Source organism: Nomia melanderi, chromosome 2, assembly GCF_051020985.1.
Source record: "Nomia melanderi isolate GNS246 chromosome 2, iyNomMela1, whole genome shotgun sequence".
Classification (NCBI taxonomy): domain Eukaryota; kingdom Metazoa; phylum Arthropoda; class Insecta; order Hymenoptera; family Halictidae; genus Nomia; species Nomia melanderi.
Window position 1 is genome coordinate 24,662,838 of NC_135000.1, and position 24,580 is coordinate 24,687,417.

The window sequence follows — 24,580 nt, forward strand, 5'->3', positions numbered from 1 at the left end:
CAGACACTGTCCCACGTAAAGTGTTTAGCAGCAGCTATCTATTCGCTACTACGCTAAATTACTGGACGCCTCTGAACCAGCCTTCAGCGGCAGCCGAAGAAAAGAGGAACGTCGCTCGTTTTCGCGGACGGTACACACCGCCCCTCCTCATCCGTGTTTCCCGTTGATTCGTCGGACGACTTTTTTTATTTGCCCGGACATCCGGACACTGACGGCCTTAAGCCAGTCCCAGGGACAACAGAGCGTGCAACTTTCAGGTAACTTTGTCTGGCCACGCTCGAACATAATCCACTTGCCGGGTGCCCGTGGAAATCTTTTACCGTGAGGCGGGGGTGGTTACTGGGGGTGGCAGGTGGGCAGAGAACGGTTAACGAAGTTTCGTTGGAGTTTGAACGTTATTCGAAACGAGCGTTGCCTGGATTTCGACCGTGTGTTACAAAACCGTCTTCTACCCTCGGCATTTTCTTGGCCGACGTCGCTATAAAAACCGGATGTTTAGACCTTTCTTTTCTGTTCGACGATATTGACTCCGGCGAGCCGTTCCTTTGAACTATTCGTCAACTTCCGACGAAAGGTCTCGTTCGTTATACACGGAGTAAGGAATGTCGATCAATTGGATGCTGAACGCTAGAACTATCGAGCAATTGGAGCAACTTTATTGATAATTTCTTACAAAAACTGGAAGTATACATTTCTTAAGATATGATAGTTTCGATAATAATCATGTAAACATTTTCGAATGGAGAATTTTGATCCACCAGTTCTAGTATTAACCCTTTGGACTCTGTAGGCTCCAATATTGCACCAGTTATAATATTAAATAGTGTAATGAATCTTAAAGAAATTACCCTAAAATTATTAGATTCTCCGCACATTTAAATTTTGTACTAAGAAGGAGAATAATTTCTCATTTTCGCTGGGAATACTATAAAAATTTGTAGCAGTTGCTGATAGATTACAAAACAACCCGGAGTGCTAAGAGTGAATCCTTTGCACCCGGAAGTTTCTCACTAGAAGTATTTAAAGAAATCACAAGTACATCGAGGAATAAATCTATTTCGTTCCAATATGTCACGTATCGAGGCATTATACAAAGTTCAACATTAATTATCAGAATTTATAGTTCTCATGTGTCAAATTTAGTGTCTAAGAGTCACCTGCCGAGTCCAAATACAATCAGAAACCCTGTCACGATTTCCCCACGTATTCCCTAAACCATTTCTCAATTATTTCAATACCTACAAACGAAGCAACTGGTAATCACAAAGGAAGCATTACCGAGAGCAGAATTTTCAATAAGATCCTCCGCTCCTTTCGATCCAGACAGGTCCTCCGACGAAGGAAATGACTCCGTTTGACTCCGGTCCCCGTAATTCCGCTCCGAGAGCAAAACAACTTCATAAGCATCGGGTTCGTAAACGAACTCCATCCTTTAATTTCGCCTTGGTGGCTGTTCGAAAGCGCTCCCCCCTCGCCCGGTGACTTCGAAATACAGCTAATAAAGTCCGGGGTATATTTCTGGGGGGCAATTAAACTATTCCGTCTAATTGTGACCACATTGGTCGGCTCTCGGCACTCAGTGACAGTCGGGGAAACGAGGTTGCGGTTAGAGGCGAGCAGACAGCCTCGTTTCCCCGAGCCGAGTTTTCTGCCTTTCAGCTTCTATATCACGAGCGCATAATTAAATTTCGGCCGAGTGCAACTCGCCAGATAAACGATGCATCGGCCGGCGAACGAGAAATTCGTAAGTCAGCGGCTGGAACAGGGATTTTCCTCGACTTCAATTTTCATTTCACCGATGTAACCGCGCCGATATTCCCTATCCAGCCTCCGGCCTCTTCGTTTCTCGGCGTTCTCTCTCTCTCTCTCTCTCTCTGTCTCTCTGTCGCCTCTGTTCCTCTCGTCTCGGCGTTCCTCCGTCCCTGCCTTCTGTATTTCATCGATTCCAATCCAAATACCTCCTCGCTCACTTCGCCGGGGCGCGAGCTCGCCAATTTGAATATATTAGGCGATTCATCTGAATTTAATGGAGATGCATTAGGCATCGCAATAAAAGGCACGCGAGGGAGGGCCCCCTAAGCATCGATACGCGCTGGATTAATCCGATTATTGCCTGCAATGTATTTAGATCATATTGCACTAGGGTCTTGGGTTTTAATTATCCTAGAGAATAGTCTTCCTTCTATTTATAAACACTGAATCTCCAATGAATTCATTTTGTTATTCGAATAAGCGTGCTTCGTGACGTTTGAGATAAAGATAAATCGTATTTTGTGGAAAACTTGAATGTTTAGGTAACAGATGTGTGTTCGTGGAGTTTGGGATCGAGGAAATGTATTCTTCATCATCCGGAGATGTGAAGTTTCAGCTTCCGGGCTATAATTGAGTCGCAAACCGACTGTTTCCGGGACAGCGGCGCGCGTCGCCTCGCCGTTATGACTGCAACAATCGGAAGAATAATGCCCGCGCGAAGAAAAACTGAGCGTGAATTATAGCGGGCCATTATCCCGGCCAATTAAGCCGTGTACAACGAGCGTTCCGCGGTGCAATCGAATCGTTGGCCACCTCGTATTCTCTGGAGCCGGTGCGTGGGCCACGGCCGACGATCGTGATATTCCCAGCAGGGCCTGCGCGAACATTTCACGAGCCGACGTACGTGTGAACTTCGATAATCGGCCGTTTGCAGAAGCAATTCCGGCGAAACTCAAACGGAAATACCACGCCCGGTTTCGTCGGATGCCTGTCCGCGATTCGGAGAAACTTCCGCACCGTTTACGTATCGTTTATTTCAATCCGGTCGGTGTGTAACAGTTAAACGGCGATGCTTCCCGTCTTGTAACACGTGCTTCAACTCTGCGCCGCTGCAATTATAAATTATCTAAATTGCAGACTGTTGCGGGAAAATAGTTTCTCGCTTGTTCAGAGAATTCACATTTTTCTGGCCAAAAGTTGACCTAACATTTCAGTAACTCCGTCAGTAATGAATCAAATAGTAATCTAGTAATAGTCTTATAATAGTCTGATAATAATCTAATAATAATAATAATATCAGCAATCTAAGAATAAGAATACTAATAATAATAATATCAGCAATCTAAGAATAAGAATACTAATAATAATAATATCAGCAATCTAAGAATAAGAATACTAATAATAATAATATCAGCAATCTAAGAATAAGAATACTAATAATAATAATATCAGCAATCTAAGAATAATAATACTAATAATAATAATATCAGCAATCTAAGAATACGAATACTACTAATAATAATAATATCAGCAATCTAAGAATAATAATACTAATAATAATAATATCAGCAATCTAAGAATACGAATACTACTAATAATAATAATATCAACAATCTAAACCTAAGAATACTAATAATAATAATATCAGCAATCTAAGAATAAGAATACTACTAATAATAATAATATCAACAATCTAATAATAATAATAATATCAGTAATCTAAAAATAATAATACTACCAATAATAATAACATCAACAATCTAATAATGATACTAATATCAGCAGTCTAAGAATAATAATGCTACTAATAATAATAATATCAGCAATCCATGAATAATAATACTAATAATAATGATAATAATATCAAAAATCTAATAAATACATCGACCACTACATTATTATTGACACTATTATTATCCAGCTCAGCTGCATCGAAAGATAATTCAACGATAACAGCACAATACCCATGGGCTCCGCGCGATGCATACAGATCAGCGTAAAAAACAATTTCGAATTTCTAGTCGCGTACAGGAGTTGCCCCTTTATATTGCAGGGGTTCTATAACACATAATTCATCAGCCGTAAAATTATACCAGCGCACCGGCGCTGCGTCACGTGACCGGCTTGTCATAAGGGGCTGGAGGGTGTACGTGCCATCTTTAATGCGTCGTCGAACACTTGTCACGCCTGCGACCAGCGGCAGGGGCCGAGAAGGGGACACGAGGCGGGCAGGGGTCGATAGGAGCGAATTGCTCTCGTAATAAGTCATTGAGGTGAACCCGGTGGAAGACAACGTCGTCCTCGCCTCGGCTCACCCTTTGGAAACGCGGGGGGGAGAGTGATAGATCAAGCCACTTCACTTCCGGTCCCGGGATTCGAATGCACGTACACGCGGGGCCCCGTGCAGGTACAGTCGCCGCCACGATATATCAAGCTCGCGAAATTAAACTTTTAACTGGCTATGAAATCTTGAGAGCCCGACAGAACCTCGCTGCAATTAACCTTTCCTCCCATCTGTGTGTGTACGTTTCATAAGGAGCTAAGGATCTTATAGAGCATGTCCACGTTTACCCTTCATTTTTGTATTTTCCTTTATTACCGGAAATAACAGATTGGCGAAATTGTGCATCACGCGTTTCACTTTGGAACTCACTTCATTTATCTTACGATAAGAGTGTCGCGTTGTTTACACTTTGGTAATATTTTATGCTAATTGTACACTAAGATACTGATTAACCCTTTGCGCTCGGAAGTATTTCGTTAGAAATATTTAACATTTTCTAACTAGACAAGGATGATATTTTTTAAAACCCAAAGAGATGTCACAAGTAAATTGAGAAACGAAGCTTGTTTACCCCAATATTACACGCATTGATGCATTATATATGGTTCAATATTAAACTGAGACTGAGAGTCATCTCTCGAGTGTAAAAAGTTAATATCATGATATAGCTACGGAATAAAATTACACACAATGTTTCCTGAGTTTCCAGGGTTTCGTTTAGGTAGAACCTAAAATTTTCAAAGTCACTGGCATAATATGATGTAACAAGGTTTCGGATCATATCAAATGTGTTCATCGCAGTTCCAAGTCCCAGTGGGGTCATATGTTTGTCAGTTTGTTTGCCTTGTTACTTGCGACATGCTAATTTTAACGCCCGGGCGGTTTTACGACCCCGCCGTGTCTTGACAACGACTGTACTTCGGTTCCAAGCATTAGCTTGCCATGCGTGGCTTGTCGGATTATATCAGTCCGGGAGCGTAGCATATGCTTCCGGTTACGTGTGAACGCACCCCAACCGTAATTTTTCCTCTCCGCGTCTTCGAGGAAATTAGCTGGGCTGATGCATCCCCCTCGCCGGCGTTAAATCGACCGCGATTCGCAGTGACTTATGCTGCCGATGTTTAGGCAACGCCAGACCGACCGTTTCAGTGCGCGTTACGATTGCTCGGAATGGCTCTAGCAACTCGGAACTGTTCTGGATAGTTCGCGCATATTTATGGAAATATACAACTTCGGACATTTGCGGGATGTATGTCGAAAATTGTATAAACTGTGATTTTACATAACGCCCGGCGTAGCCTCTGTTTCATTTGGGAGTTATTCAAATTCTTCGCGAAAAATATGCATTTCTCGCGTTAGACGTTCAGCGTTTGTAAATGGAATATTTATATAAATACCGATAGTGTAGTGTTACTATAGAATAAATAATGAAAGGTTGGATCTTGAGTAATCGGGAGCTAGGAATAAATATATGTATTTAATAAAATATGGAAACACGGACAACGCGTTCAGTAATTTAGTGTAATAGCGAATAGATAGTTGCTGCTAAACACTTTACGTGGGACAGTGTCTGTATTGGTACAGTTGAGCTTTTATAATTACGGGAAATGGGGTAGTAATGAATGTTAATGATCCTGAAAATAATGAGCTTGGGTAGGTTTAATTAATTACTAAGGGAAGATTACTTGACAAGAAAAATCTAGCGGCTAGATCTAGTGGACTAAGTTTAGTTCTTTAGTCAGCGATATTACCATTATTACATGTTATATAGTAAACTTTGATATTATAATTATTACGTGATATACAGTACACTTTGTTATTACTATTATCCCATATTACATGGCAAACATTGCGATTAGTATTATACTGTTACTATAGCTTTAGTTAACATTGACAAAAACGCGAATCTCACTTGTATATTTAAATTTTTTAAGAAAATTGTAAAAAATCCAACTGTGCACTTTCCCCGAAAATAGGTCATCTGCATAACCGACCATTAAAACCGATATCATATGCTACCAGGCAAGAGTATAGCTATTAATATGTTTGTCATAAAATACTTTTTACGGCATTCAAATATGTTGTTTCGTTTTGGAGTAAAGCAAATAAATCAGACTAAAGCAGAATAAAGCAGACAAGTCCTAATATGAAAAGATCTAAAATATATTAATAGTAACGGTACAATGTTAAATGTTAAGAAATGATATTTTTTAACAAATGTATCAATCAGAATAGTCTATGGATAAATCTGTTCGATTATATTCTCTTATAGAAAAATATAGAATTTGATATAATACAAGCTGTTACCATGTAACAATTACTTGCTTTCATGTTTATCATTATTTTCGTATAGAATATGTATAACGAACGCATCGTTCTATATTTGGAAAAATCTCTGCGAGAACAGGAGTCTATTCCCATCGGGATCAATAGTAATCAGTATGTTAATATATATATGCTATGCTATAATATATAATATATAGAATTTATCATATAGAAAGTGTTCGCGACTGTTTGCGAGCTTAATCCGCGAGCTCTACAATTCGCGCTTTCCATTGTCCCAGCGTATTTTACACTTCGCACGGTATCATACATCAACGTATTACCAGGAACTTCTCTAAAATTGATTGTCCCCGTACATATCCCAATCCCCGAACGCGCTCTCGTTTCCAGGGAATATAGTTCGCAGATATTAGTACAATGCCACCGGTGGAGACACGTTAAACTTTGCATTGCCCCGGGAGTTCACGCGGTTGTTTCTGCGCTGCCGCCGCATAGACAAACGAATCATTACCGTCATTAACGAAAATTGCTGTGTAATCTAGCCTCGATTGCGCCGCGCCGAATAGACGTCCAATCGGATCGTTGCCATTCACCGACGACAGATTCCGTAGTTTGTTACGGGGCCAATCATGATGCCGGCGAAAATGAACAGCTCGGATGATTTAGAAACTCGAAGAGGCTTGCAGGCTAAATGGAATTCCTGGACGCGTGTAGTTATATAATTTTAGTACGCGAATTCTCTATGAGGCGAACGTGCAGAAATTTCTGTCGAAACTGTGATAGTTACTAATTAATAATATCTCGCATTTCTGGGAGACGTTGAGTCGTTCAAATATTAAATAGAAATTTGCAGTTATGAAAACACGAATTTTCTCGTGTTTAAATATGAGTTCCTACAACTGTTCGCACTGTTTCTATCGAAGGATATCTTTCGAAACTTTCACTTAACATTATTTTCTAAGTTCAGTCGTACAACTGACTTTCCGAGTTTTCAATAACGATCGTATAATTAACCCTTCGCACTGGAAGTTTCTAGAAATATTTAACACTCTTCGGTGAGACGAAGATATTCTTTGAAACTCACTCTACAGGAAATAACAAACACATCGAGGAACAAAGCTATTTTATTCAAATACTTCACATATCCAGACATCATACGAAGTTCAACGTTAGATATCAGATTTCATAGTTTCACTGCGTCGAATCAAGTGGCGATCTCTTGCTTCAATTCAATCGTTCGTTTGCAACTCAGTGTTCCGAACATGAACGTTTCATCGGAAAATGCCGACATTCGTCCGCAAAGAGTTAAGAGCGGAGATTCGAAAATATAGAGTAAAGAATGAAGAGCAATTAGACAGTGTAGGAAGACGAATGAAAAGTTAAGGGTAGAGATGAGCCAGCAGAGATCATTGAAAAAGAGGCAACGTTTAGAGACTTCAAAGTAACCGTATCGGATGTGCATGTGTCGTCGAGAGGAAGATCGATACGCGGCAAGTACAGCATGATTGAAAGCGCAGTGGACTACTTATCGAACTTATCGAACGGAGTGGGTTAATTTGCGGATCAAATAGACATCCCAAAGCTTGTGAGATACGACACTGATAATACTGGGGCTCTGGGACCTATTACCGGCGACCTGAGACCTAATATCGACGTCTAGATAACCACGGAACCTGAGGGACAATGTCGGGGAGGTTCGACCCCATGGGGACAATTACACACACATCAGTGGCAATCCTGAAGGCTCGCAGCTCCTGTATCCCGGAATGCATCCACTGTCTCGTTAGTTTTGTTTCCTCGATGTTTCTGCATCGTTTCACAAGGTCTCCGCAGTCGGACGTTCTCATTTCCCTTAGTTACCAAGAACTTTCAGAACCTCTGTCTGAAACTACTCCGGCGTCTATTTAACACGTTGAATTCCATCGGGTCACCGGTGACCCCCAAGCAAATCGAATTACTATCATTCACTCGATTAAACGATGAGTATTCGAAAACATTTCTATATTGTAAATAATGCTACCCATCGCGGTGACAGTTTGACGAACGTGCAATGATAATCTAATTCAGTCGAATGATTTAATATTGTATTTTTTCCATTTTGTGTGGTTTGCTCCATGAAATCGTGCGGTGTTCAGCGTGTTAACACTGTCTTTGCCGAAGTTGTTGGACACCTTTCGAAATTTTTACTGAAAATCATTTTCTCAGTTTAATCATTCTTCCTCGATTGGATTTTGGACATTTCCCATGGTTAATCCTTTGCGTTGTTTCCTTTTCTTCTGTCGTTTGAACGGTCGATGTATAATTCAGCTTCATATGTTCCAAGTTTCCTGTGCTTTAACCCTTTGCGTTCGGAAATTTCTCACTAGAAATATTTAACGTATTTCGACGTGACAAAGACGATATTCCTTGAAACTAACTCGAAGGAAAATCAGAGGAACGTCGAGGAACAAAGCTATTTTATTCCAGTATTTCACCTGTCGAGGTATTATACGAAGTTCAATGTTAAATATCAGATTTTACAGTTTCACTGTTTCAAATCAAGAGAGTCACCTCCCAAATGCAAAGCGTTAACCAGTTAACTGTGTTTGACGAGTATACACGTCATCGTGAAGCTTGACATGATACTAATTCTTTCAGCGACGAATTCTTTATTTTTCCACATAAACATGTAATTCTTCTTTGTTTCGCTTTGATCTTTCGTTAACCCTTTGCACTCGAGGGGTGACTCTCACCACCTGATTTGATGCAGTAAAACTATAGAATTTGATATTTAATACTGAACTATGTATAATACGCCGGTGTGTGAAATATTAGAATGAAAAAGCTGTTTCTCAATTCACTCGTGATTTCTCTTTGAGTTCCTTTAAAAAAACATCGTCTTTGTCTAGTTAGAAAATGTTAAATATATCTAGCGAAATACTTTCGAGTGCAAAGGGTTAAAATATACTCTACGCGCATTCGTTCGACGAGTACACGCTCCATTTTTCGATCTTGCGCGCAGAACGAGAGGTTTTTCCAACTAAATTCCACAGTTAACTTGTTAAACAGTCTTCGCGAACGGTTAAATCTCTTTCTGTTAAATCTTTGCTGCCCACTTCGTCTCCATCAATTTCACTCCTCTCTTCCATTGCATTTTCTCAAACCGCGTTCTAAATTTCTAAAAATCACTGTCTAACGATCTGCTCATCGATACAGGTTCACGAGGGTTCTCTCAGAAGCGTGTCACGAACAAATTTGATTCGTGGAAGTTCCACTGAACCCGGCCAATGGGATCAGGGGGAAGACATTGCTCTGAATAACGTTGTTTCCGTTTGTAGCCTCGATCCTGTTCGACGCCGCGACACGGAACTTCGTGTCCATGCAGTGCATCCTCAAAGGTACACTCGAGCGTGCTGTCCACGCGTGCGAATTTTGTTGTTGCCCGGCGCGCCGTTGAAACGTTGCCAGTGCTTTACGCCCGCTTTACCAGCTGCGCCCCTCGTCCTGCTAAGCTACTTCAGTTTGGACAGGTTCCAGGCGGTTCCTCGCGCCCGGCGCGAATTTCAACGTGGTTTTTAGCCCCGCACGAGAAGTGCTTCTTGAAACAACGAACACGTGCCGTACGGACGCTGCGTTGCTCGCGCGCGATTAACTCCGCTGCGGTTCTCGGTTCGTCCGTACACACGGAGTATCGAAAAAGTAAAAACAGATGTGTACTGCAGCGAGCACTCAACACTTTTTGAATGTAACATTTTGAAAATGGAAAAGCGTGTTTAGTTTTTCATACATTATACGAGTAACGAGCATTCTAGAGAAAAGTCGGTTATCGGAGGCGAAAGTGGAAGCTTCGCAATGAACTGAGTTAGAATGTTTTACGCGATTATTACAAGAATTGAAAGATCGAGAATTTTTCGGTTACAACGCAGTTAATTCGACGATTTTGTTGTATAATGTATATTCAATATATTTGACAAAGTTTCACTGTTTCACGTGTATAAAATGAAAATACAGAAACGACTTTATTTTATATAAACGAGGTCCATTTGTCGGCGCTCGAAGTGTTCGAAGTAATTCTCATAGAATGAGAAGCGAATTAAATAGAAGGAAATTAAGCGGACAAAACGGTGCTACGAAAACGAAGACACGATCAGGTCAAAGGAGACCCGAAGAACGCAGCATGATTAACGAGCGCCGCTGCGCGTCCGCGCCGCGTTTGAATATTTACGGAGCGAGTTTCTGCTCGGACGGTATCGATGAATCGAAACGTTCGCCCGTTTGATCGGACAAACCGCGCCGATTATATAATTCCCCCCGGGCTTTATTTAATATTTCCGTTCCACCGCGGCACCCTTGAATAATGGAACTCCCCGCGGGCTCGGGGAGTAAGTCAAACGATCGGTTAATTGGAATAATTCTTCTGTAGTCCCCGTCCGTTACTTATTCATGCGGCCTCCAATTCTGACCGTCGCGCAGTGGGGTATTTGCCCGATCTGAGCGGCGAAAATTAAAGACAGGCTCGTATCGACTTTTTACGAGGAAATATGAGAATGTAATGTAAGAATGTAGGATGACATGTAATTACATGGCGTGTAACAATGAATTTATTGATATAGATTATCGACATCTTCAGTGCATTCTACACTTTGTTCTATTGTTCCTAGAAAAATACGTGTTCGTCTATATAAATCTTGAAAACTAGCAAAACCAGAGTATTGCAACGCGTATTCGTATAATTGCACGAATCAAAACCGACGAAAACTGTTACAGTGTTATATAAAATTTCATATATACGTATAAAAGATAATACATCATAAATAATATATGATTGTTTGACCTACTGATTTTCTGCAAATTCTGTATACTAGTTTGCAAAATTGAGGGATCACAATATTTCGGTTAAAAAATTGCCGAAGTTGGAGGTGATGTAAATTTATAAGATAAAATTTGTTTCGAAGTATTAAACTTTAATGATCGTAGAAAGTGACTTTTCAAAAGATTTTGCGGAGGACTTTATTTTTAGATAATCTCAAAACCTTATTAAACATAATTATCCTAAGAAGAATGACGGGACGTGTCTTGATCGACAAAATGGTTCGTGAAATTATACGAGTGCATGAAATATCGATGATATGTTAGTTATACTGAAATATCGATATTTACATAGTGATTCATGGTAAAAGGGTAACGAGCTGCTAAGAGTAGAGTGTATACTTACAGGAAAACTCTGATACAGAAGAGAAATTCGTACAATTTTTCCAAAACATACAGAAATTTGGAGAGTAAAACACATAGTCGAAAAATGACTAACTTTCGGGATAGCTCAACACTTTTCGAGTGCTCCAAGCATAAAAAAGCTTGTAGGGCATTGTTCCTCGTACATTCAGGTATCGCAAATAGCAAAAATTTGTCGGATTTAGGTAAAATTTGTAAAATAGACTTTTGGTCGGCTTGATCGAGCGAATGTCCCACTGTGCGTCATCGAGCTCGCGGAATGAAAGTTCCGTTCCCGAACGGTTTTGTTCGCGGAGCGAATAGATCAACGGTGCGGATCTAATAGAACCGCTTTAAAGCGAAATCCTGCGTCGCCTGCGCCGTAATTCTTGCCTTTGCAGTGAATATCGAGTGGAGATCCTTCAGAGAGCTTAGAACTTGGTTTTGTAGATACCAGGAATGCGCCCGGTTGATTTTGCGATTAGAATTTATGACATTAACCCATCTAGCACCGAATTTTTGTGTGAACTTGCGATTGCTTCATTAAGTTGAAGATTTATCAGAACTAACTAACCTGCCCTTTAGAACCGTAGCTCTCTCAGTAATTGAAGTATTCAATTCCGAGTTCATTGATCGAATCTCCGATATCCCATAATGCAAGTTTTGCATAAATCACGAGCAATCTATACACATTACTAAATTACTAAATCAAATTTATGAACTATATTAATCGAAGCTAAAATAAAACTCTCCTAGCAGTTAAAAACAAAAATTAAAAACAAAGCTTCCATTTGTCCCAACACTTTTCCCAGTCCTCTAACACCCAAAAATCTGCAAATATCTTCTATTAACAGAGAATAGATTCCAGTCATCTTCAAAGATGCTAATTAAATCGATCAGAGAACATTACCAAGCAAGGAACAACAAAGTGTCGCGTTCTCCGTGGACAGTTTCAGAATAAATGAATTATTTTAACCACTTGCGCAGGACGTGCCACGCACGTTTCTATCCCAAAATTTTCAATGATGTCTTTCACGCATTGATAATCTTGTTGCATTACGCCTATTAGATTACTTCGAAACGTATCACTCTATGCAGAACGATCAACAAACAAAATTACTGTACATATCAGCGTAAAACAGATAAAAACAAAGTTCATCACAGGAGACTTGTCAAATTTCTAAATTCATTTCCAGCGCAAGTGGTTAAGAAGCAGCGAAGGGTACATTCTATAGCGCGTTTCCCCGATTATTGTTGCAGTTACGAAGCTGAGGGAACACTGGGACGAGACGAACTCGAAAGTGATGCAGAGGAAGACGCAGTTGGACGCGATGCTCGGGGACAGCCAGCGATACGAGGCGAAGAGGAACGAGGTGGAGGTATGGCTCGCGCGAATGGAAACCCGGCTGGAGAAAATGCAGGCTGTGGGGCACACCGCCGACGTTCTCGAGGCGCAGCTCCGAGAACAAAAGGTACGCTGGAATTTTCCGCCATTCTTTCGCCCCGAACTACCCCCCGCATTAACCCGCGCGCATCAACCGGAGCCAGAGGTCGCCATTTTTATCTGGCCTTTATTTCCTCGCGCGTCCGCCCGTTCGCCGGAGTGCGGCCGTACGTTTCCCTCCCTCTCGTGCCCTTAAGCGATCGTTCTTATCAATGAAACCTGATGCGCCCGATAGTTTCCCCGCGAAACTATTTCTCAGTGTACTCTCATCCCCGTGTGTCGCGGATATCTGTTATCCTACGCTTTTCATTCTCCTCCATTTCGAATTCGTTTATAGTTTTACAACCCTTTATTCCTTGATGCGCGTTCACACGCACGAGCTTCTTATTTACTTACACGAATTTAGCGACAGCGAATGTAATTTACTTTTGTTTCCTGGAACGTCGTTGTTGTTATCACTTCGAGCGACGCGAGTATGTACCTTTAACGCTAGATTTACGGAATCCGTCAATTTGACGGACATCGCGTTTTTCCACCCTTTGCGGACGACTGTCGACATTTCGGAGAGATGAAATTTTCATATTTGGAAGACTGAGTTGCAGACAAATGATTTAGTTGCTCGAACAGCCAGAGATCGTCGCGTTTCCTTTTTTCATATTAATTAGGTATTTCATGTATAATTCAGCTTTATCTGCCGAAGGTCTTGTATATTTCAAAGAATCTTCGTCCAAGAGGGTTAATCATTTATTTAGTATCAGTTTGAGTCGATTTTAATTCGTGCAACTATGCGAATACGCATTGCGATAGTCTGGTTTTGAAGTTATAATTCTCGCGATTTATATAGATGAACACATAGTTTTCTAGAAACAATAGAATAAAGTTTAGAATAAACGTAAATCTAGTTGTTAAAACGTATACCGGCTTCGCTGTCCAATGTTCCGTTTTCTTTTGTGCCGATGGACTATTTATATGATTTCCATTCGCGAAAATGAATCCACGTGGAACGATTATCCCGCGTAAATGGAGGAACGGCTGTATTTCACATTGTACACCCCTTTTGTTCGATAACATTCGCGTTAGGTTTTTGTCGACTTTGTTTCCTATCGTCGGCCTTCGCTTATTTCTGTATTCGCGATTGTCCTTTGAGTACTCCACACATAGACGGCACTGTCTGTTTTTCGGCCTGTCCGCGGCTGTATAGTTTACATCACGCAACACCTACTTTCAGTTTCTGCGAGTTATTTTTTCACTTGGAATTCGCCCTGCAGTTTCCGCTCTCGTTTCTCTTGCTGAGCCGTGTTCCTCAGTTTCGATTCACTTTAGTGTTTGTAATCTATCTTCCCGCTTCTGCAATGTACTCCTTAATTTCTGCTGGCTGTTCTTTACTCCTCGCCTCCCCTGTACTCCGCAGTCCACCCTATCGTTCCCGCGGACTGCTCTCTAATTTCTGCAGTCTGTTCTCTACTTCTAACTTCCTCCAAACTCTGTAATCCGCGCTTTCGTTCCCGCAATTTACTCCTCTTTCTTTCGTCTTTACTTTCCGGCGAGAGTGCCGGCCGAACCGCACCGTCCACGCGCAATAACTTATTTCGTATTTCCTGCGGACTTCATCACACGTGTTATCCATATTCAACGAGCGTCTCGTTCATTGTGACTGCGCGCGCCTCTCATTCGACTGTACTTCCTAGTCGTAATCTAGATGAAACCGCATCCCGCTTTTAGAAGGAAACTCTGATTTTCATACGTATGCTTGAAACGAAGAGAGTTCTATGGTATCTAGCCCTTAAAAGTTAGAATGCTTTGATGCGAGGGCTCGTACGAAATTGTTTCATTCGTCGAGATCAAGTATTTTATCTTATTTTTCGATCTGTTCATTACTCTGATTCGTTTCTGAATGAACGATGCCATTAGATTGCCTTTGTTCATTTATTACTAGACTCAACGGTGGACTATCAAAAATAATACGAAGTTATTTAAGAGTTTCTTGGAGGCCAACCAGAGAAGTTATTCCGAGTATCCCCATTCGCAAAAAGATCCCTCGTCAGTGATTACCTTACCTGGAACCCCCCAGCCTTAATGTTCGCTCATTTTCCTTACTGGGCACCTGGGTTTCATAGTACACAACATTCTTCCGCCACCAATCATCGTTGAGTCGAGCAATTATCCCTGTCATTCCATTCAGCTGGCAATAATTTCTCATTCCCTGGAAAATGAATCTATTCCAGTACTTTATTAAATCTTGCTTTCAACGTTTCAAAAGATTCACGAAACAGCGAAAAGATCTCTTCACCAACACTCACCCGAGTATAATTCCCACAATCTAACTTCAACCAATCACCCAGAAAAACAAGGAAACGCATCATTACTTCGTCGCACACGAAACGATTAAAGATCGAGCAGTCGAACGTTCACCCTCGATGCCCAGGAATCGCCGATCCGACGCTCGTCGGAGCGAATCTCGTAATCCAATTTTAACTAGTCAATTACAGAAACAGGAGAATGAAGTTCCCGTGTAATTCAGTGCTCTCTTACCGTTCTGTCGGCGAGAATAAATACGAGCGCGGGCAACGTCGGCGAATATAATGACCGTAGATAGCAGTTCGTTACAGCTGCAGCCGAGATTAAAGGGGACGAGCAGATCGGTATTCATTCGCCAGCCACTAACCTCCTTTTTTTATTTAGAAACGTTTCGCTGCCGCTTTGTGCGTCGCGAATAACGTCGAGACAGAGCGAGAAAGAGAGAGAGAGAGAGATAGAGAGAGATCGCTGGCTAGAAGAGGGCCATAGAAACGGCCGAAGTCCCAATCAACGGGAGATCGCGACTCGGTGTAGTACATCACGCGGGCGGAGCTCTGTTTACATTCAAAAGAGCCGAATGAGATATTCATGGAATAATTTATTTCCGTCGGTACCGCTGTATCTTCGGGATCCAGCCACCGTTGCCTCCCCCCCTGATTCTCACAGTGATCCTCGAATGTTGTCTTTTCCCGGTCGAACCACGATAGAGCCATCAACCGGATATTTTTTACCGCGGCCCGCGCATTACAATATTCATGGAGCCGGTAGTTTGTTGCATTAAATAGTCCCGATCATCTCCGCCGAACGATTGGCGAGATCTCGTCGGATCCGCGTGCGCGTCGAACGGTTGCAAATTAAGCGGCAGGATCCGCTCTTTTCAGGAATTCTCTTTGGAACGAAGTTGAGAGGGCAGAATTGAAGGGAATGATTGATTGATTGATTGCCTTTATTCCGGGGAATTTGAAATTTCTCTTTGAAATGCGGAATGCTTGTGCGCGGGGGAATGTGTTTTCGAAAGTTCCGTTGTCCGGTTTTGTATTCTTCATTCTTTGCGCTGTTTACGAATTTAGTTCGCTGGAAGCTCGAATGGAATTGGATTTTCGCCGTGAAAGACTTCATTGTTACAAATGGAAGTTAATGAAATTTGATAACGCTTTAATTTGTTTATTCCGTCGCGAGCTGCATATTCATGCCGAGCTATGAGCGAATAATGTCGGCGCTCTAGCCGCAACCGCGCGACACGCCCGTTCCGATGCGCGCCGCCCTCATTAATTTTAAGCAGCGTTCAATTTGTTTTATTCCGAAGCCAGACAACGCTACTCAAAATGTCACGTCTACGGTTCATTTTAAACGCGCGCCGCGACCTCCCGCTCTTTATTTTCATTCATGAAAATAGCCTACCGTGTTTTCGTTCCGTTTATTCCGCGCGGCGCATTCGGGAGGCACCGTTCGTTTCGATGTAACCTTTCCTGTTATCCTTTATTCGCATTGGCGCGATGTAATTGGCTCGTCAACGAAAGGATAATACGAAGAGTACCTCTTGGAGATATTACAAGTGGCAGTATCATGTTTTTTAGTAGGAACAAGAAAGTTACATAGCATAACGTAGAACGTTATATCATTATGATTTCATCTCCGAATATTAATATCATAGATGTTTATTGTTATCGATGATTACTTACGAAGGAAAAATGCCACCTGAATTTTATGTTCCAAAATAACAACGGAAAAATTTTCAGTTTTGCCACTTACAGTGGTTTCTACGAGATAAGATTAGGAAAAAGCAAATTCTTCAATTATGCCATTTACAACGTTTCCTGCAGGATAAGAATATAAGAAAGTATTTCATTTCGGTACTTACAGCGTTTTCTACAAGATAAGGTTAAGAAAAATCGAATTTTTCAATTGTACCATTTACAACGTTTCCTACAGGATAAGAATAAAACAGAGTTTTTTCATTTCAACACTTACAGTGGTTTCTATAAGATAAGGTTAAGCAAAATCAAATTTTTCAATTGTACCATCTCCTACAAGATAAGAATATAAGAAAGTTTTTTTCTTTTGGGCACTTACAGCGTTTTTTATAACATAGGGTTAGGAAAAATCAAATTTTTCAATTGTGCCATTTACAACGTTTCCGACAGGATAAGAATAAAACAAAGTTTTTTCATTTCGGCACTTACAGCGTTTCCTGCGGGAATTCTCCGTATATCGTTGGAGGTTCGTTCGGATGATAATTTTTATCGACGCGAGTCGTTCGTTTCGCGGTCGAATAAAAGTTTCCCCCGCGAATATCGGGGCATAAAACTTCGCGCTGTCCCTTCGAGACTCGAGATTTTAACTTCGTTGAGTTATGGCTCGCGACTTCTGACTTAGATACCGTGTCGGGCGCAGATAAGTTCCCTCCGTTACGCCGGCCTTCTATTCCCCCTTTCATTTCGTTTCGCCCTGTTCTCGTTCTTCTAGTCGTTCCACGCGGAGCTGCACCAGTACAAGCGGCAGATCGAACTGTTCAATCAGCTCACGCAGAAGCTGATCGCCGTTTATCAGCAGGACGACACGACCCGCGTGAAAAAGATGACGGAGACCATCAATCAGCGATACAACAACCTCAACACCAGGTACGCTGCGGTTCCGGAGGAGAATTCCTCTATCGTTCCATTCGTCATTCCTCCGGCGAGAATAATGAAAATACCCGAACCGAATGACGGTCGCGCGATATTATTTATACGATTGAAAACGCGCGACGGCGGGCTGATGTAGAGTGTTCTGGATCGATGGAAATTCGAAAATGACGGGTTTAATGGAAATTGGTGAATATTATTTCGAAGGCTCGAAACACGCATATTTTATGAAACCCGATCGGGACGTTTTAATGTAAATCCTGTAAATTTACTGTGGAATCGCTGCATATAGAATATTCGAACGTAGAAATCAGAATACGTTGCTTCATGGAAACAGGGGCATGGAATTATAAACATTCTGGAAATTTCATCGAGTTCCCGTATAATTACCAAGCGAACGAAGTCTATAGCGAAAGAAATACGTTCATCGAATTCTCTGCTTATGTAGGATCGTTTTATAGAGGATCGAAGGGAATCAGGAAATAAGACGTATTTCGCGTTTTGTGTTCTCGTTTCGGCCCGGTTTTCCGCGAAGAGTATAATGCTTGGTCAGTCAGAACGCAATCTTGAATTTCAATCGAACGCGCCCGTGTTTCTCGGGTATACAACGCTCTGTATCGAATCTTTCCTAGCATTATCAATCGAGGAAAACTGCTGCACTCCGCGATGAACTCCCTCCACAACTTCGACCGGTCCCTGGACAACTTCTTGGCTTGGTTGAGCGAAGCCGAGTCCTCGATGGAGGGATTGGAAGCGGATGCCGATCGACTGGGCGGACGACGGGACCAAGGCGCGCTCAGGCGACCGCAACATCAACTCAAGGTGAGTTCCCTTCTGTTGTGTATTAATTTGCCCGTTTATTTTGACAGTGAAATTTCGATGTTCAACAATACCATTCGGGAAACGACGTTACTATGGAAAATGGTTTCTTCGAGTCATTTCATAATTTTACGTTGTCTCTTTACTTTTAATTGGTTCTTTCTTAAACGTATTTCAGCCACTTTCAGAATAAACGGTGTAATTTGCGAGTCTTTTCTCTCGTTGTTATTTTCTTCGATTTATTTAAGTATCGAATTTAAATGCTGTCGTCACTGAAATATTTGATACTAATTCGGTACTCGTCCGACGTTGATGCATCGTAATAGGGATGTTTAAATCGTCACTATTTCGCAAAGGGAAAAATGTTGGATACTCGAAATCTCCGCGAAGGCGGATCGCGACATTTTGTAAATGCGATGTCTCGCGAATAGGATTATTTCCCATTGAAGCCCGTAGCACTTGAAGCGATTTAATCCGTTTAAAATACGCCACTCCCGTAGAAAATATTAGAAAACGTTCCCCTGATGAATCGCAACTTTCTGCAATTTCCACCGAACAAATTATCTATTCAACCCTGAAATTTAAAGGGACGGAATCGCAGCCGCTCGCAGCTGCGAGGAAAAAAGTTTCCTCATAGTCTGGAACATCGTTAACGACTTCTGTAGAGATTGGACTCGCCGACTGCGCTTGTAAAACAGAAAGTAACGGCTAATTGTAATTTTAGTCCTTGTGTATCTTCCGAGGAATTATTACGGGGACATTCATTGAAGGAAGTTAAGCCGAAGTTACAATCGGTTTACAGGAATACATTATTTCATAACTGTCCAGTGTATTACAAGAACGTGATCTTAGAACTTCTATATTTACACGAGCTATCGCAGTTCCCCGATCTTCAGAATTTCCAGACTGGAGTTAACTCTCAACTTTATTTCTAACGAAACACTTAACATTTTCTGAACTGGACGAAGACGATATTAACCCTCTATGGGCCGAATTTTTGTTCATGATTATAACGAAATCTATGCAGTACGAAATTAAATATCCACGTATGAACACGAATTAACAATGCATTCAATAGTTTCAATAATTTCATCGAATGAATATATTTTGTAACTTTCAAGTTGCAATGACATTGAACTTTCTCGCCTGAGTGTATGAAAGTTTAAGTTAACTGATTATTTAATTTTATGCACCACTTCGAGTGCAAAATGAAGTAAATCAACAAGAGGGTTAACTTAACTCAGAAAGAAATTACAAGTGTAGGAGAAAGAGAATTTTATTTGAAACAGTATAATTATTTCGTGACAACTCACAATGAAACAATCCACAAATCAAACAACTCACGCACTATTTATACATAGATGTTCTTGTTTCACTCGCACAGTTTCTAGAACATTCTTTCATTACCTTGCATTAACTTCGCGTATATTTGGAATATTCTAGATTCACGGAAAACGAGTATTATTAACATAAAAATCAATATAGAGATAATCAATGTAGTCTAGAATATTCCAATGTTTCGAACGTTCATTGAAAACGCGCTCACACATACAGTCCCGTCATTCATCTATTGCACACGCATTCATCACTCATCAATATATCTATTCTCACACTGAAATACATCCATTCCCACACAAGTAAATTGAGAAACAAAGCTGTTTACCCTAATATTCTACATACCGATGCATTATACACGGTTCAATATTAACTAGATTTACGGAACCCATCAATTTGACGGATACTCAATTTTTCAAACATCATTTAGTAACAGCTTTCGTCGATTTTGCTTCGTTCAATTATTTGAATACGTATTGCAACACTCTAGTTTTTAATCCTTAGCACTCCAGATGGTTCTGTAATTTATCAGCAATTGCAACTGGTTTTTATGGTATCTCTAATGAAAATGAGAAATATAACATTCCTTCGATCTTTTATTTTCCTCCTGAGTACAAAATTTGGATGTGTGGAAAATCGAATAATTTTAGGGTAGCTTCTTTGATTCGTTGAAATATTTAATATTATAACTGGCGCAATATTGGAGCCTACAGAGTTCAAAGGGTTAAACTACAATTTTCGCGATTTATATAACACGTAGTTTTCTAGCAACAATAGAATAAAGTGCTAAACATCCATAAATCTAGCGTTAAACATCAAATTTTATAGTTCTACATTAAATCAAGCAATGACCGAGAGTCACCTCTCGAGTGCAGAGGGTCAAATAAAATGAAATCAATTCCATTTAAAGTACTAATCGTTTCAACAGATTTATAACATATAACACTGGAAGTAATGAAATTCCATTAACGTTCCCAATATTACCAACCCGTCTAATCTTCATAAAACATAAACGCAGAAAGATCCGCGCTCCACTTCTATTATACAGACAGTAATAAGACGATACACGCTCGCTCGCGCCTTAAACGCGATAAACAGAAATTGATGTTCGCCGAGGTCGTAAGATTCCACGAGACGTTGTAACGGTGGTCACGTCGAGAAACCAGATCTGTATGGGTCACGTGTTGACTGGAAGAAGGTTTTACGGCTTCGTTTGATTGCCATAAAAGTGTGCCGAAGGTAGCGCAGCTACGCGTATCGGCGTATCCATTAAAAGGAAGAAGTTCGATATCGGGTATCGGGACAACGCGTTGGCAGTCAGTCCATCAGCTCCTCCTCTGAACGGTTCTCCGGTTATGCATTATGCCGCGTGGGAATCGGAACTATCGCGTAAGAAAATGAAGATTGCGGTAGCGCGCCTCTATCGCGGCACCCTGCCCCAAAAATGGTGTTTCCGCGTGTTCCATTAATATAGAGTGGTCGGGAATCAGCCCAGTGACGCTAAACAATGGGCAAACACGACTTCTCTCGATGGTCCCAACTGAATATTCCACGGGATTTAAAGATGCAGGACTGTGCGTCAAAATGGAAATGGAATTGTTCCCTAGGACGGGGACCTCCGGATGAATTTTTTCTTCGGTACTCCTTTCCTCGGAGTATATTGTTTCAGGATATCTGAAATACGTTTTTCAATTTCTGCTGGGTGTATCGTTTCTAAATAAGAGGTAGAATAAATGTCGCTTGTATATTAATTATTGTGGGAAAGTATAATAGAGTTTACTCGTTGATAATGAAGATTTCACATCTTTTGATTATTACCAGCATTGTACGTACGGTAGCATCGTTGAACGTTGAATTTTGACATTGTATGAAAGTTTATGATATATTATTGATTAATGGAACAATTCGGAATCCTTCGAATTTGAGACCGAACCCGTCGCTTACGGATTATCGAAGCGGTTTATCAACTGATCTTCAAGCACTGCGCTAAACGGCTCGGTCATTCCGCGGGAATCGGCCAGTAGGATCTCACGGGACAAATTAGCAATGTTGATTGTCCAAGAAATGTGCTGTTTCATGAATTTAAACGAGCCCTTCTAAAACGCCGCCCTGCGGATTTGCATCCACGCGGAAGCGTGACGCAGCGCGAGCATCGTTGTCGCGAGCAACTTTTCTCGTATCGATGATCGCGCCGCGAGTAGACGACACATTCGTTGTACAGTTATACTATAGAACTTTTGCAAATGAACTCGGGAAAATGCTGTGTAAGGGAATTTCACTCTATTCGTACACGGAATGATTCAAAGAATCAATTTATCTCTTGCACTTGCACTTGTCAGAAATATATATAATATCACCCACTCTAAATCATCAATTTTACTCCAGAACACTTAATACATTGTGTACTGACCAATTTTCAGAAAGCTGAATCGTGTGGATGGCAATTTTTAATGAGATCAACTTATATGAATATACATGCAAAAATTCAGATATATTGTTATGTAATATATTTTAAATAGATAATCAATTCGAATCAAATTTAATATTTTCTCAAATGCTGTGGTAAATAGCAAAGTTGCACAGCTAAGTGTCTTCATAAAAAAACGAGATTTCTCGTTACCAGTACGCAATTAGTTAATTATCACGATTATCATTCTCTAAACTAATACAAGACTAGCAACACCGAACAGGCAACCCTATGCAACTATTCAGCGGATACAATATTATCCGATTAAGATTTAATTCTCTATAATACTACTCACTATAATAATACTTAATTACCATGATTATCATTTCGATACTAGACTAATGGAAAACCAGCGATGCCGGATAAACAATAATCTTATGCAACTATTCATTAGCGGATACAATATTATCCGATTAAGATTCAATCCAGCGATTCTCCTTTTTCCCCGATAATCCGAATGAAATTTCGCTTGGGCGGCAGTTTAAAGCGTAAATCGCGCCGAGAACGGGGTGATGAGAAACTTAAACGATTCCCTGAGCGACGAATTCGTGACGGTGATCGAAATCCAGCCTGTTCTGTTTACAATGCCGTGAAACTGGCGCGCCATCCGCGACGTTGAATTGATATTACCCCTGTGCCCCGAACCTATTGCGTCGCTCCCAATGAAATTAATCCATCGCCGATCGACGTATTGCTCGCGACTCCGGGAAATTAGCTTATAATATTGTTTGTCGGGTCATATATTATCGCCGTGCGCGCCGCGCCGCGCCGCGCCGCTATTTCCCTTGTTTTCTTCCCTGTTTGCATCCCCCCATTGTTCGCCCGGCGATTCGATTCCCCTCCCCCGCCCGCGAAAGGGTTTGGTTTCGAGGGCCGAGGGTCGGGCAAATTGGATTCTATCGCGAGCCCCCGTGTTTGTGCAATTTTCATGGAATCGGGGCGAAATTTTACGTGGCCCGGCCGCGCCGCTTCGCGGGAAATTTTACTTTCGCGCAGCCGATGTGCCGCCGGACGCTGGCGAAACTTTTAACCCCGGTACCCGAACTCTTCGAACTTTAATGGTGAAACAATTGACAGCCGTTTAACTTTTTGCGCTTCGAATAGATTGACTTCGTAATTATTCAGTTTGATGTTTAAGCTTCGGCGTGCTTCAAGTTTGAACGATGGGCATCGGACAGGTTTGGGTTCGAAGGATTTTGGCCTTTCCGTTTTGAATTAATGTACTAGGCTTTCGTGTTTTTGAAATTTGAACGGTCGAAAGGTTTTATTTTCGAATAGTCGAAGTTTTCGTATTTGGAGCACTGAATAGCTAACGAATGATTCGGTTACCGAAACATCGAGAGTTCAGTACGTGGTTTCCTATTTTTCTATTGTTCAAGTGATTGATGTATAATTCAGCTTCATCTGTTGAGGGTTTTGTATATTTCAGAGAATCTTCGTCCGCGAAGGGTTAATAATTAGTACAAATTTGTGGAATGGTGTTTTTCTAGTTTTTCCAATGAACAGTTTGCGAGAATAACGGGACCCTCGACGAGTTCAAGGGCAACGCGAAGGTAACCAGTGTTTCCCGGAAGAAATTGATGAAAGCTCGTTAAAGCCGATCGTTAAATCGATTTGTCCGCTAATAATTGAAACGGTTCGATCCCGATTGGAGGGCAGTAACTTCTACAAGCATCATTCAGTGAATTTCAGCGTTTCAGACGGATTTGAAACCGGGCTGCATTTTCGGCCGGCGGAAACGCTCGCGAATGTAATTTCCATGCACCCCATTAGCGAAGAGACGGCGACATTGATTATCCGATAAACAGTTGGACAACTGATTGGAATCGATCGCGCCGTTAAATCCGTAGGAACGGTTGCGAAAGGAAAATCGCGTCGTCTGACCGCTGAACCAATAATTCCGACCATTGACGATCAATGTTATTTGCCGTGCAATGTCGTTATATTTTCGTCCCTGCGTTACATCACGATAATTAGATGAGTCCGTTTCTACTCCCCGACTTCGTTTTGTCGGTTCATTCTTGCCGATCCAATTATCCCGCCACTTTCTTCGACCCGGTTCCGCGATGGTTCTCAATGGAAAT

General features: G+C 41.3%; 1 protein-coding gene across 9 annotated transcripts in view; it reads left to right on the plus strand.

Annotated features, from left to right (window-relative positions):
- The window catches only part of LOC116426948 (dystrophin, isoforms A/C/F/G/H), a 650,967-nt gene that overhangs the window by 193,563 nt on the left and 432,824 nt on the right, over window positions 1-24,580 (plus strand). For 8 of the 9 annotated variants that reach the window (XM_031976684.2, XM_031976686.2, XM_031976683.2 and 5 more), the window contains 4 exons: window positions 9,637-9,696; window positions 12,770-12,981; window positions 17,718-17,872; window positions 18,508-18,697. In XM_031976684.2, the coding sequence (XP_031832544.2) occupies window positions 9,637-9,696; window positions 12,770-12,981; window positions 17,718-17,872; window positions 18,508-18,697 (617 nt within the window). The remainder of the gene's footprint in view (window positions 1-9,636; window positions 9,697-12,769; window positions 12,982-17,717; window positions 17,873-18,507; window positions 18,698-24,580) is intronic. The other variant, XM_031976685.2, reaches the window with a different exon arrangement.